Source organism: Hylobates moloch, unplaced genomic scaffold (genome assembly GCF_009828535.3).
Source record: "Hylobates moloch isolate HMO894 unplaced genomic scaffold, HMol_V3 SCAFFOLD_5, whole genome shotgun sequence".
NCBI lineage: Eukaryota > Metazoa > Chordata > Mammalia > Primates > Hylobatidae > Hylobates > Hylobates moloch.
In genome coordinates this window covers 81,593,499-81,606,428 of record NW_026652280.1, presented here as the reverse complement: position 1 = coordinate 81,606,428, position 12,930 = coordinate 81,593,499, and the positions used below count along the sequence as shown (strand labels likewise).

Genomic DNA, 12,930 nt, shown 5'->3' with positions numbered 1-12,930 from the left:
CTCTCAAAGTGCTGGGTTTACAGGCGTGAGCCACCGCGCCCGGCCTAGTCTGTATGTCAATAGGCTTTTGAATAAAGTGGTTGCTTATAGGGCGGATCGGCTTCCTGCTATCATCGTCCCGGGATTATGCTCTGGGACTCCGACGAGGTGCGGAACCAAGGTAAGAGGGTCGAGGACATCGCCGGATTAATTTTCCTGCGAGGCCTGGTAGCTGGTTCCTTTCGCGTTTCGTGTCAGTGCGCATGCGCCGCCTGCGCTCCGCCGCTCCCGCCTCGGGCTCGGCTAGGGCTCCGGGATGTCTGCGCTGTGCGACCCTCCCGGGGCCCCAGGACCTCCTGGGCCTGCCCCGGCCACCCACGGTCCCGCGCCTCTCAGGTAGTTAGAGCCCTTGGCACCTTCCCCCCACCGCGCGGCCCCGCGCCGATCCCCAGCCTTCTCGGTAGAAACCCGGATCCTACCTCGAGAACTCACGTCAGGGTTCTCAGAGAGATTCTTGGTCAGGTCCTCCCAGAACTCAGGGACTGCCTCACCAAAACTCAGGGCTCCAGTGCCCGCCCTCCCAAGACCTTGGGCCTGCCACTCGCTAGACTCCATTGCCTAACTACCCTCGACGCCGGGCTTCCTCTCCCGAGTCGGGGGTATCAGAACTCTTGGGAACCCAGCTGTCTTGGCCATTTTTGACCCTAGGAAACCCAGGGTCCTGACCTCATAGAGACTCCCTGAGACCCCAGGCCCAGAAACAGAATGCAGTCCGGCTGAGATATTCCCTTATATTAGGGTGTTTTTTGGAGGAAACGGAGGAATGGCACTGTCAGAGCCTTATCAGCACCTAGAGGTTGCTGTCTTCTTTGACAGAGAAGGCGATAAGAGAAAGGGGATTTGCCACCTCCCATAACATTGGCTTCTGAACCTCTGAGACTGAACCCATATGTTTTAGGAGGGAAAGGGTTGAAAAGCATTATTACTCTGTGCCCTAGGACACCCTGATGTCCAAGCACATTGAGGGTGCTGAGTAGGTGGTGGTTGTTGATATGGTGGTAGGTGACTAAGATTTGGCAGAATATGGGAAGAAACAGATGTTAGAAGGGAGAGCCCTTAATAAGGGGCTTACAATTTTTTTTTTTTTTTTCCCATTAAGAGCAGATTTCAAGGTGCTTGTGTTGTGGGATGGGGCGGGGCGAGGGTGGTGGTAGAATGTGATAAAGTGGAAAGGTTTTGTTTTGTTTTGTTTTGTTTTGTTTTTTGAGATGGTCGCCCTGACTCCCAGGCTGGCTCATGCCTCAGCCTCCGGAGTAGCTGGGATTACACCATGCCTGGCTATTTTGTGTGTGTGTGTGTTTTTTTTTTTTTGAGACGGAGTCTCGCTCTGTTGCCCAGGCTGGAGTGCAGTGGCGCGATCTTAGCTCACTGCAAGCTCCACCTCCCGGGTTCACGCCATTCTCCTGCCTCAGCCTCCCTAGTAGCTGGGACTACAGGTGCACGCCACCACGCCCGGCTAATTTTTTTTTGTATTTTTAGTAGAGACGAGGTTTCACCATGTTAGCCAGGATGGTCTCGATCTCCTGACCTCGTGATCTGCCCATCTCGGCCTCCCAAAGTGCTGCGATTACAGGCGTGAGCCACTGCGCCGGGCTCTGGAAATGTTTTTAAAGCAGATATTATAGAAACACAAATATAGTCAATTCAACAAATATTTATTGACTACCTTCCATATACTGTGTACCTCAATAGAAGTGGATTCAGTGTTGAAGAGCACAGAAATGGTTCCTACACTCTTGGCGCATGTAGTCTGATTGCTTAACCTTGATTTCGTTCTTTTTTTTGACAGCACACACAGTCTGGGGTGCAGTGGTGTCATTTTGGCTCCCTGCAGCCCTGCTTCCAGGGCTCAAGTGATCCTTCTGCCTCAACCTCCCAAGTAACTGGGACCGCAGGCACATGCCACCATGCCTGGCTAATTATTATTATTTTTTTTTTGTAGAGATCGGGTTTCACTGTGTTCCTCAGACTGGTCTTGAACTTTTGCGCTCAAGCGATCCGCCAGCCTTGGCCTCCCAAAGTGCTGGGATTATAGGCGTGAGCCACTGAAGCCAGCCTTGATTTGTCTGTAAAACAGGATCATAATAATACCTACCTTATTGAACTGTTCTCAGGATTGAAATAATACATGCAAAGTACTTAAAAGAGTACCTGATATATTCTAAGAGTTATCTATTACTGATATTACTGTTGTCATTGAAAGAAACATAGCTTTTGGCCGGGCACGTGGCTCACGCCTGTAATCCCAACACTTTGGGAGGCCGAGGCGGAAGGATCACAAGGTCAGGAGATCGAGACCATCCTGGCTAACATGGCGAAACCCCGTCTCTACTAAAAATACAAAAAAAAATATTAGCCAGGCTTCGTGGCGGGCGCCTGTAGTCCCAGCTACTCAGGAAGCTGAGGCAGGAGAACGGCGTGAACCCAGAAGGCGGAGCTTGCAGTGAGCTGAGATCGCGCCACTGCACTCCAGCCTGGGTGGCACATCGAGACTCTGCTTGGGGCGGGGCAGGGAGAGGGGCGGAGAAAGAAACATAGCTTTTATTGAGTGATTAGTGTGAATCTGGTATGGAACCTAAGTGCTTTTTTTCCCTCAGGCCATCCTTCTGCAGAGCTTAAGTGCTTTATAAATATTCTCAACCAGGCATGGTGCCTCACACCTGTAATCCCAGCACTTTGGGAGGCTAAGGTGGGCAAACCGCTTGAGGCCATGAAACCAGCCTGTGGAACATAGCCAGACCTCATTTCTATAAAAAAGTTAAAAAATTAGCTGGATGTCGTGGTATGTGCTTGAAGTTGCAGCTATTCAGGAGGCTGAGATGGGAGGATGCTTTGAGTCTGGGAGTTCGAGACTGCACTGCACTCCAGCCTGGGTGACAGAGAGAGACCCTGTCTTGAAAAACAAAAACAGGGCGGGTGTGGTAGCTCATGCCTGTAATCCTAGCACTTTGGGAGGCTGAAGTGGGCGGATTACTTGAGGTCAGGAGTTCGAAACCAGCCTGGGCAACATGGTAAAATCTGTCTCTACTAAAAATACAAAAATTAGCCGGGTATGGTGGTGCACACCTGTAGTCCCAGCTACTCTGGAGGCTGAGGCAGGAGAATCGCTTGAACCCAGTAGGCGGAGGTTGCAGTGAGCCAAGGTGGTGCCACTGCACTCCAGCCTGGGTGACAAAGCAAGACCCTATCTCAAAAAACAAAACAAAGGCTGGGCATGGTGGCTCACGCCTGTAATCCCAGCACTATCGGAGGCCGAGGCGGGCGGATCACGAGGTCAGGAGATCGAGACCATCCTGGCTAACATGGTGAAACCCCATCTGTACTAAAAATACAAAAAATTATCCAGGCGTGGTGGCGGGCACCTGTAGTCCCAGCTACTTGGGAGGCTGAGGCAGGAGAATGGCGTGAACCCAGGAGGTGGAGCTTGCAGTGAGCTGAGATCGCACCACTGCACTCCAGCCTGGACAACAGATCGAGACTCCATCTCAAAAAAAAAAAAAAAAAATTTTGAGGGAAGTATTTTTATTATCCCTATTTAACATAAAAGGCAAAGCTCATACAGGAAAGTAAGTTGCCTAACATCTCACAACACTCTAAGTCTGCTTCTTTTGCTTCCTTGTAGTGCTCAGGAGCTGTCCCAGGAAATCAAGGCTTTTCTGACTGGCGTAGACCCCATTCTGGGCCACCAACTCTCAGCCCGGGAACATGCTCGCTGTGGTCTTCTCCTGCTCCGTTCTTTGCCACCTGCTCGGGCTGCTGTGCTTGACCACTTGAGAGGTGTCTTTGATGAGAGTGTCCGGGCCCACCTGGCTGCCCTGGATGAAACCCCTGTGGCTGGTCCACCTCACCTCCGTCCACCTCCACCCTCCCATGTTCCTGCTGGGGGACCTGGTCTAGAGGATGTGGTTCAGGAAGTGCAGCAGGTGCTGTCTGAGTTTATCCGGGCCAACCCAAAGGCCTGGGCACCTGTGATTAGTGCATGGTCCATTGACCTCATGGGGCAACTGAGCAGCACGTACTCAGGCCAGCACCAGCGTGTTCCCCACGCTACTGGTGCTCTTAATGAACTGCTACAGCTGTGGATGGGTTGTAGGGCCACGCGTACATTAATGGACATCTATGTGCAGTGCCTCTCGGCTCTCATTGGTAGCTGCCCAGATGCGTGTGTGGATGCCTTGCTGGATACCTCTGTTCAGCATTCTCCACACTTTGACTGGGTTGTGGCACATATTGGCTCCTCTTTTCCTGGCACCATCATTTCCCGAGTTCTCTCCTGTGGTCTTAAGGACTTTTGTGTCCATGGTGGGGCTGGAGGTGGAGCTGGCAGTAGTGGTGGAAGCTCTTCTCAGACCCCTTCTACAGACCCCTTCCCTGGATCTCCTGCCATTCCTGCAGAGAAACGGGTGCCCAAGATTGCCTCAGTTGTAGGCATCCTAGGGCACCTGGCCTCCCGCCACGGAGACAGCATCCGACGGGAGCTCCTGCGAATGTTCCATGATAGCCTGGCAGGGGCAACTGGAGGCCGCAGTGGGGACCCCTCCCTTCAGGCCACGGTTCCCTTCCTACTGCAGCTGGCAGTCATGTCACCAGCTTTGCTGGGCACAGTCTCCGGAGAGCTTGTGGATTGCCTCAAGCCCCCAGCTGTGCTGAGCCAGCTGCAACAACACCTTCAAGGATTCCCCCGAGAGGAGCTGGACAACATGTTGAACCTGGCTGTGCACCTGGTGAGCCAGGCCTCTGGGGCAGGTGCCTACCGCTTGCTGCAGTTCCTGGTGGACACAGCTATGCCTGCGTCAGTCATTACTACCCAGGGCCTGGCCGTGCCAGACACCGTGCGTGAGGCTTGTGACCGGCTAATCCAGCTGCTGCTGCTGCACCTGCAAAAACTGGTTCATCACCGGGGAGGGTCTCCTGGGGAAGGGGTGCTAGGCCCCCCCCCACCTCCCCGCTCAGTGCCCTTTTTAGATGCACTCAAAAACCATGTTGGAGAGCTGTGTGGAGAGACGTTACGATTGGAACGGAAGCGCTTCCTCTGGCAGCACCAGCTCTTGGGCCTGCTATCTGTCTATACCCGGCCTAGCTGTGGACCTGAGGCCTTGGGCCATCTGCTGAGCCGAGCCCGAAGCCCTGAAGAGTTGAGTTTGGCCACCCAGTTATATGCAGGGCTAGTGGTCAGTCTCTCTGGCCTCCTGCCCCTGGCTTTCCGAAGCTGTCTGGCTCGGGTGCATGCAGGGACATTACAGCCTCCCTTCACGGCCCGGTTCCTGCGCAACTTGGCACTGCTAGTAGGGTGGGAACAGCAGGGTGGCGAGGGCCCTGCAGCCCTAGGGGCGCACTTTGGGGAATCTGCCTCAGCCCATCTGTCTGACCTGGCTCCTCTCCTGCTACATCCTGAGGAGGAAGTAGCTGAAGCTGCTGCCTCCCTCCTGGCCATTTGTCCCTTTCCTCCTGAAGCCTTATCCCCCTCCCAGCTCCTGGGACTGGTAAGGGCTGGGGTGCACCGCTTCTTTGCCTCTCTGAGGCTGCATGGCCCCCCAGGTGTGGCCTCAACCTGTCAGCTTCTCACCCGCCTGTCTCAGACATCCCCAGCTGGGCTCAAGGCTGTCCTGCAGCTGCTGGTTGAGGGAGCCTTACATCAAGGCAACACAGAACTGTTTGGTGGGGAAGTAGATGGGGACAATGAGACTCTCTCAGTTGTTTCAGCTTCTTTGGCTTCTGCCTCCCTGTTGGACACTAACCGGAGGCACACTGCAGCTGTGCCAGGTCCTGGAGGGATTTGGTCAGTTTTCCATGCTGGAGTTATCGGCCGTGGCTTAAAGCCACCCAAGTTTGTCCAGTCACGAAATCAGCAGGAAGTGATCTATAACACCCAGAGCCTCCTCAGCCTCCTGGTTCACTGCTGCAGTGCCCCAGGGGGCACTGAATGTGGGGAATGCTGGGGGGCGCCCATCTTGAGTCCGGAGGCAGCCAAAGCAGTGGCAGTGACCTTGGTGGAGAGTGTGTGTCCCGATGCAGCTGGTGCAGAGCTGGCCTGGCCCCCCGAGGAACACGCCCGGGCCACCGTGGAGCGGGATCTCCGCATTGGCCGGCGCTTCCGCGAACAGCCCCTGCTCTTTGAGCTGTTAAAGCTGGTAGCAGCTGCTCCCCCAGCCCTGTGCTACTGTTCCGTGCTGCTTCGGGGGCTGCTGGCCGCCCTCTTGGGCCATTGGGAAGCCTCTCGCCACCCTGACACGACCCACTCCCCCTGGCACCTGGAGGCATCCTGCACCTTAATAGCTGTCATGGCTGAGGGAAGCCTCCTGCCTCCGGCCCTGGGTAATATGCATGAAGTATTTAGCCAACTGGCACCTTTCGAGGTGCGTCTGCTGCTGCTCAGTGTCTGGGGCTTTCTCCGGGAGCATGGGCCCTTGCCTCAGAAGTTCATCTTCCAATCAGAGCGGGGTCGCTTCATCCGGGACTTCTCCAGGGAGGGTGGAGGTGAGGGTGGACCCCATCTGGCTGTGCTGCACAGTGTCCTCCACCGCAACATCGACCGCCTAGGTCTTTTCTCTGGCCGTTTCCAGGCACCTTCACCGTCCACTCTTCTTCGACAGGGGACGTAGCCTTTTCTTGCTCTCGAAGCCCAGAGAGGTTGAGCAGCGAGAGACGGAAGGGACTAACGTGCTACGGAAGGGTGGAGGTTTCTCTTCTAAGTTCTTGGCCTAAAGAGCGCTGTCACTTTTTTCTCTCCCACTTTTTTTTTTTCTAAATAAAATTTGCCGACTTGAGAAAACCAGTCCAGTACTTCTGTCATGCTGAGAGCGTGCAAAGTCTGACAGCGCCTGGCTCTGGACGTTCCCGCCCCTGGCCTGAAGCCCCGCCCCTGCGATAATTTGGAGTGTGCACTCTACCAATGAGACAGCTGCCCGGCGGCGCTCAGGCCGAACCAATCATAAGGCCGGAAGGGGCGGGAACTAGGATACGTGGCTGAGCGCGCGCGGTGGAACGGGAGGTTTGGGGTCAAAGAGCAAACTCGGCACAAGATGGCGGCGGTAGCGGCAATAGCGGCGCGTAGGAGGCGGTGAGGAGCCCGGAATCTGGGGGCGCGCCTGGGACGCCCCTAGATCCCCCAAGTCCCATTCCACTCCTTCCTGTGTGTCTCTTGACACTCTGCCACCCCTGGCCTCGTGAGGAACCTCTGTTCTTCTGGAGGCGGCCTCAGACGCCTCCGGTCTCCCCGTGGTAGATCCGAGCGACGCTGGGGGCCTTGCCTCTGGGGCTCCGGGCTCCTGCCCGGCGGCTTAGTAAAGCCGCAGCTGTGCGTCTTTCTTGGTCTTGGCCGCTCTCAGCCGCCGCCCTCCTTCGGCTGCATGCGGCGGTCAACGTCGCCGCCCCCTTCCTCTAGTGCGCGGGGTCGTCGGGGCGGGGGAAAAGATGCGGCCTGGCCTCAGGGAATGCAGCCTGCGGCCCTGCGGCCCCTCGGCTGAGCTGGAAGCACCGGGCCAGCAGTTAAGCCTGTACTACCCTTCTGGCTCTACTCCCTAGAGCTCCGAATCTTTCTCTGCCCTTGTCTTCACGTGAGCACCAGCTCTGGCTTAGTTCAGTGTTCACGGTCGCCGGGCACGGCCCAGGGTCCAGTAAGCTCACGGCGTGGATGGTGTTGCTCAAACACAACATGTAATCGAATGGCTTGGTCCACGCTCTCGGGTTTATATTACTGGGGGAAAAAAAAGATTGGAAACGTATCACCAGTGCCACAAATGTTTACTAGGACCTAACGGATATACTGGGGTGGGGTAGGCGTGTACTCTCCGAAGCGATGAAGAAAGCGTGGATCATAAACTCAGTTCTCTGGGAGCCTGTGATCTGAAACAATAAATGGGTGCAACTTGCCCTGCAGCTTATTCCTGACTTTGGCCTATGAACACCACTCTTGGGATGGTCAAGGCATCCGTGAATTCCTTAGGACCCTCCAACAGGTCATATCTGAAAGATGCTTTAGGAATCCTATCTCCATTGGCATCTTTCCGAACCAGTTTTACAGACTGTGCAAATAGGGCCCCAGAGGGTATTTAACTCACTGTACTTCATTTTTTTTTTTTTTTTTTTTGAGACAGAGTCTCGCTCTGTTGCCCAGGCTGGAGTGCAGTGGCCTGATCTCGGCTCACTGCAAGCTCCACCTCCTGGGTTCACGCCATTCTCCTGCCTCAGCCTCCTGAGTAGCTGGGACTACAGGCGCCCGCCACCACGCCCGGCTATTGTTTTTGTATTTTTAGAAGACACGGGGTTTCACTATGTTGGCCAGGATGGTCTCGATCTCTTGACCTCGTGATCCGCCCGCCTCGGCCTCCCAAAGTGCTGGGATTACAGGCGTGAGCCACCGCGCCCGGCCTCAACTCACTGTACTATTTACTGCTGCTTTTGGCAGGTGGACGTGGGTCAGTGGCCAAGAGTACCTGTTGCAGTCACTCAGGTCACTCACTGCAGGACCTGTGCCACATGTCTTGCTATAGAGTTTTCTGGTAGCATTTATTCTGCTTGCTTTGCTAATACTTCTGCTTGGCCTATTAAACCACAGTGCCTAGTATTTTCTTCATTTTTCTGTCTGGCTTGCTGTGGAACAATTGTTTCGTACATTCCTCTGGAGCTCGAGGAGAGTCCTGTGATGAGATCACAGTACACTCTGTGATCTCATTTCTGGTAATCTTCTTTTAGCTTTCAAGCAGATGCTGAAGCTAATGCTAGATAACTAGATACAATGCGTATAATAGACCCTGTCTTTAGTTACCTTATTATAGGTTGTCAAATTTTATTTATTTTTTGTTTACTTATTGAGACAGGGTCTCACTCTGTTGCCTAGGATGGAGTGCAGGGGTGCAATCTGGGCTTACTCCAGCTTCCACCTCCCGAGTTCAAGCGATTCTCCTGCCTCATCCACCCGAGTCCTGGGATTACAGACGTGTGCCACCGCGCCCAGCTAATTTTTGTATTTTTAGTAGAGACCACATTGACCAGTCTTAATTAATTTATTTTTTTGAGACAGAGTCTTGTGCTGTGGCCCAGGCTGGAGAGCAGCGGTGCAATCATAGCTTATGCAGCCTCAAACTCCTGGGTTCAGGCAGTCCTCCGGCTTCAGCCTCCTGATTAGCTGGGACTACAGGCACCTGCCACCATGCCTCGCTACTCTTTTTTAAGTAGAGACGAGGTCTTGCTATGTTGCCCGATCTTCCCTTTTTGACCTCCCAAAGTGCTAGGATTATAGACGTGAGCCACTGTGCCTGGCTGGTTGTAAAACTTTATTGCTTAGAAGAACCCTCCCACCACCAGTTTGAAACACTTTCTCAGAGTATGCTCCTATCCTGCCCATATCAGTGTCACTGGGAGAGCATGTTTAAAATGTGGTGTCAGCCGGGCAGGATGGCTCACACCTGTATTCCCAGCACTTTGGGAGGCCGAGGCTGGTGGATCACCTGAGGTTGGGAGTTCGAGACCAGCCTGACCAACGCAGAGAAACCCCGTCTCTACTAAAAATACAAAATTAGCCGAGTGTGGTGGCACGCGCCTGTAATCCCAGCTACTTGGGAGCCAGAGGCAGGAGAATCTCTTGAACCCGCGAGGCAGAGTTTGCGGTGAGCTGAGATCGTGCCATTGCACTCCAGCATGGGCAACAAGAGCGAAACTCAGGTTCAAAAAAAAATTAAAAATAAAATGCAGTGTCCAGGCTGGGTGCAGTGGCTCACGCCTGTGATTCCAGCATTTTGGAAGGCCAAGGTGGAAAGATTTCTTTAGCCTAGAAGTTCAAGACAAGCCTGGGCAACTTTTTTTTTCTTGTTTTTGAGACAGAGTCACACTTTGTCACCCAGGCTAGAGTGCAGTGGTGCGATCTCGGCTCACTGCAACCTCTGACTCCCGGGCTCAAACCATTCTAATTCCTCAGCCTCCCCAGTAGCTGGGATTATAGGCATGTGCCACTATGCCTGGCTAATTTTTGTATATATATATTTTTTTCGAGGTGGTGTCTCGCTGTGTCGCCCAGGCTGGAATGCAGTGGCACAACCTTGGCTCACTGCAACCTCTGCCTCCTAGGTTCAAGCAATTCTCCTGCCTCAGCCTCCTGAGTAGCTGGGACTGCAGGCGTGTGCCACCATGCCCTGTTAATTTTTTTTTTTTTTTGTATTTTTAGTAGAGACGGGGTTTCATCATGTTGGCCAGCCTGGTCTCAAACTCCTGACCTCAGGTGATCCACCCGCCTCAGCCTCACAAAGTGCTGGGATTACAGGTGTGAGTCACCACGCCTGGCCTAATTTTTGTATTTTTAGTAGAGATGGAGTTTTGCCATGTTGGCCAGGCTGGTCTCAAACTCCTGATCTCGTGATCTGCCCACCTGGGCCTCCCAAAGTGCCGAGATTATAGGTGTGAGCTACCGTGCCTGGCCGATTCTTAACAGACATTAAAATTTGAGAATCTCTGTTTAGGATTTACTCAGAATCCTAAGGATGAATCCTGGATGAATATATTCTTCAAACTAACTTATTTAAATAAGCCTGTTAGTCTCTGTCATTTCATAGCACATTGGGGAATTGACAATTCGTGATAACCTTGGGATGATGGTCCTCAGTGAGACAGGCCCATTTCATGCTGCTAGTGATTAGTGTGTTGTATTGTGCATCATGGTAAAGCACATGGGCCCCAGAGTCAAGCACAACTGAGTTCAGTTCGTTTCATGCCTTACCAGCTATTTAATCTTGGGTGAACTATTCAACCTTTTATGCTTTAATTTTCCCATCTGGAAATGAACCCCAACCCTATATTCACCAAGAAAACAATGGAAGAAAGGGAAAAGAAGTATGCATGTAAAGAAGTGGTTGTGAACCCAGGTTGCTCATTAGAGTTGTTTAGGGAGCTTTAAAAAAACTAGCCAGCGGGGCGCAATGACTCAATGCCTGTAATCCCAGCACTGTGGAAGACTGAGGCGGGCGGATCTAGGTCAGGAGTTCGTTACGAGCCTGGCCAACGTGATGAAACCCCGTCTCTACTAAAAATACAAAAAATTAGCCGGGCATGGTGGTGGGCACCTGTAATCCCAGCTACTTGGGAGGCTGAGGCGGGAGAATCGCTTGAACCCAGGAGGCAGAGGTTGCAGTTAGCTGAGATCACGTCACTGCACTCCAACCTGGGTGACAGAGCGAGTCTCCATCTCAAAAAAAATAAATAAATAAATAAAGTCTGATGCCCAGACTCCTCCCTGATTAAGTTAAAATCTTTAGAAGTGAGACCAGGTCACTGATACTGTTAAAAACTAGGCAGGCTGGGCACAATGGCTCACACTATAATCCCAACACTTTGGGAGGCCAAGATGAGAGGACTGCTTGAGCCCAGGAGTTTAAGACCAGCGTGGGCAACAAAGTGAGGCCATGTTGCTACCAAAAAAAATTTTTATTTATTTTTTTTGAGTCGGAGTTGCTCTCTGTTGCCCAGGCTGGAGTGCAATGGCGTGATCTGCTCACTGTAACCTCCGCCTCCTGGTTCAAGCAGTTCTCCTGCCTCAGCCTCCCGAATAGCTGGGATTACAGGCCCCTGCCACCACGCCTGCCTAATTTTTGTATTTTTAGTAGAGATGGGGTTTCACCATATTGGCCAGGCTGGTCTCGAACTCCTGAGCTTGTGATCTGCCCACCCCGGCCTCCTAAAGTGCTGGGATTACAGGTGTGAGCCACTGCGCCTGGCCAGGAAAAAAAAACAAAAACACAACTTTAAAAAAAATTAGCTGGGTGCTGTGGCGAGCACCTGTAGTCCCAGCTACTTGGGAGGGCGAGGCAAGTGGATCACTTGAGGTCAGGAATTCAAGACCAGCCTGGCCAACATGGTGAAACTCCGTCTCTACTAAAAATACAAAAATTAGCTGGGCATGGTGGCGTACTCCTGTAATTCAGTTACTTAGGAGGTTGAGGCACGGGAATTGCTTGAACCTGGGAGGCGGAGGTTACGGTGAGCCGAGATCATGCCACGGCACTCTAGCCTGGGTGATGGGGTGAGACTGTCTCAAACAAAAAAGCAAAAAACAAAAACTGCAGGCAGAATTAAAAACTAGTAATATAAAGTGATTACCCAGGCCCCTAGGGGTACATTAGGGCTCAGAACCTTTTAGCTATTGTTATTTTTTTTCAGCTTTGGGTAGTGATGGTGGTGTTTTGAAGATACAGGAGTGGAAATCAGAGAAACAGGCTGCCTAGGGTGCTAGGGATGTTAGGACCCTAGGAACTGTAATCAGCAGGCTAGCTGAGGGTACATCTTTTTTTTTTTTTTTTTCTGAGGTGGAGTTTTGCTCCATCACCTAGGCTGGAGTGCAGTGGCACAATCTTGGCTCACTGCAACCTCTGCCTCCCAGGTTCAAGCAATTCTCATGCCTCGGCCTCCTAAGTAGCTGTGACTACAGATGCTCAACACCATGCCCAGCTAATTTTTGTATTTTAAGTAGAGATGGGGTTTCATCATGTTGGCCAGGCTGGTCTTGAACTCCTGACCTCAAGTGATCCACCCACCTCAGCCTCCCAAAGTGGAGGGATTACAGACGTGAAGTGAGCCACCGTACCCAGCCCTCATCCTTAGCTCTTTAACTTTGCTTCCACCCAATGCCTTGCCGATAGAAAGGTGTGGCTTGCTTTGTTTCTCTGTTCCACGCATATGGTACTACCATTTCCTCCGAGACTGGCTGTTACTGCTCCTTTCCTCTGAGAGGCTGATGTCACCAGAGTCAACACCAGGGCCTCTGAAGGCGAAAGATCCTCTGTCTACTCTGCCTTTCTTTTTTTTTTTTTTTTTTTTGTATTTTTTTTTTAATTAATTTTTTTTGCACACAAAAAACAACATTTTCTAAAAATACATACAAACAAAAAGATGCGTATCAAACAT

At 52.3% G+C, this 12,930-nt stretch overlaps 1 protein-coding gene across 1 annotated transcript; it reads left to right on the top strand.

Moving 5' to 3' along the window:
- The first annotated feature begins 242 nt into the window (after window positions 1-242).
- Window positions 243-6,814, top strand: INTS5 (integrator complex subunit 5). The gene is made up of 2 exons (XM_032153115.2): window positions 243-375; window positions 3,662-6,814. The coding sequence occupies exons 1-2, from the start codon at window positions 296-298 to the stop codon at window positions 6,639-6,641; spliced, it is 3,060 nt and encodes a 1,019-aa protein (XP_032009006.1). The 5' UTR covers window positions 243-295; the 3' UTR covers window positions 6,642-6,814.
- Window positions 6,815-12,930: the final 6,116 nt, after the last annotated feature.

Coding starts and splice junctions, on each gene's coding strand:
- INTS5 (XM_032153115.2), top strand. CDS start 296: ATGTCTGCGCTGTGCGACCCTCCCGGGGCCCCAGGACCTCCTGGGCCT. Junction 376..3,661: donor CACGGTCCCGCGCCTCTCAG/GTAGTTAGAGCC, acceptor GCTTCCTTGTAG/TGCTCAGGAGCTGTCCCAGG.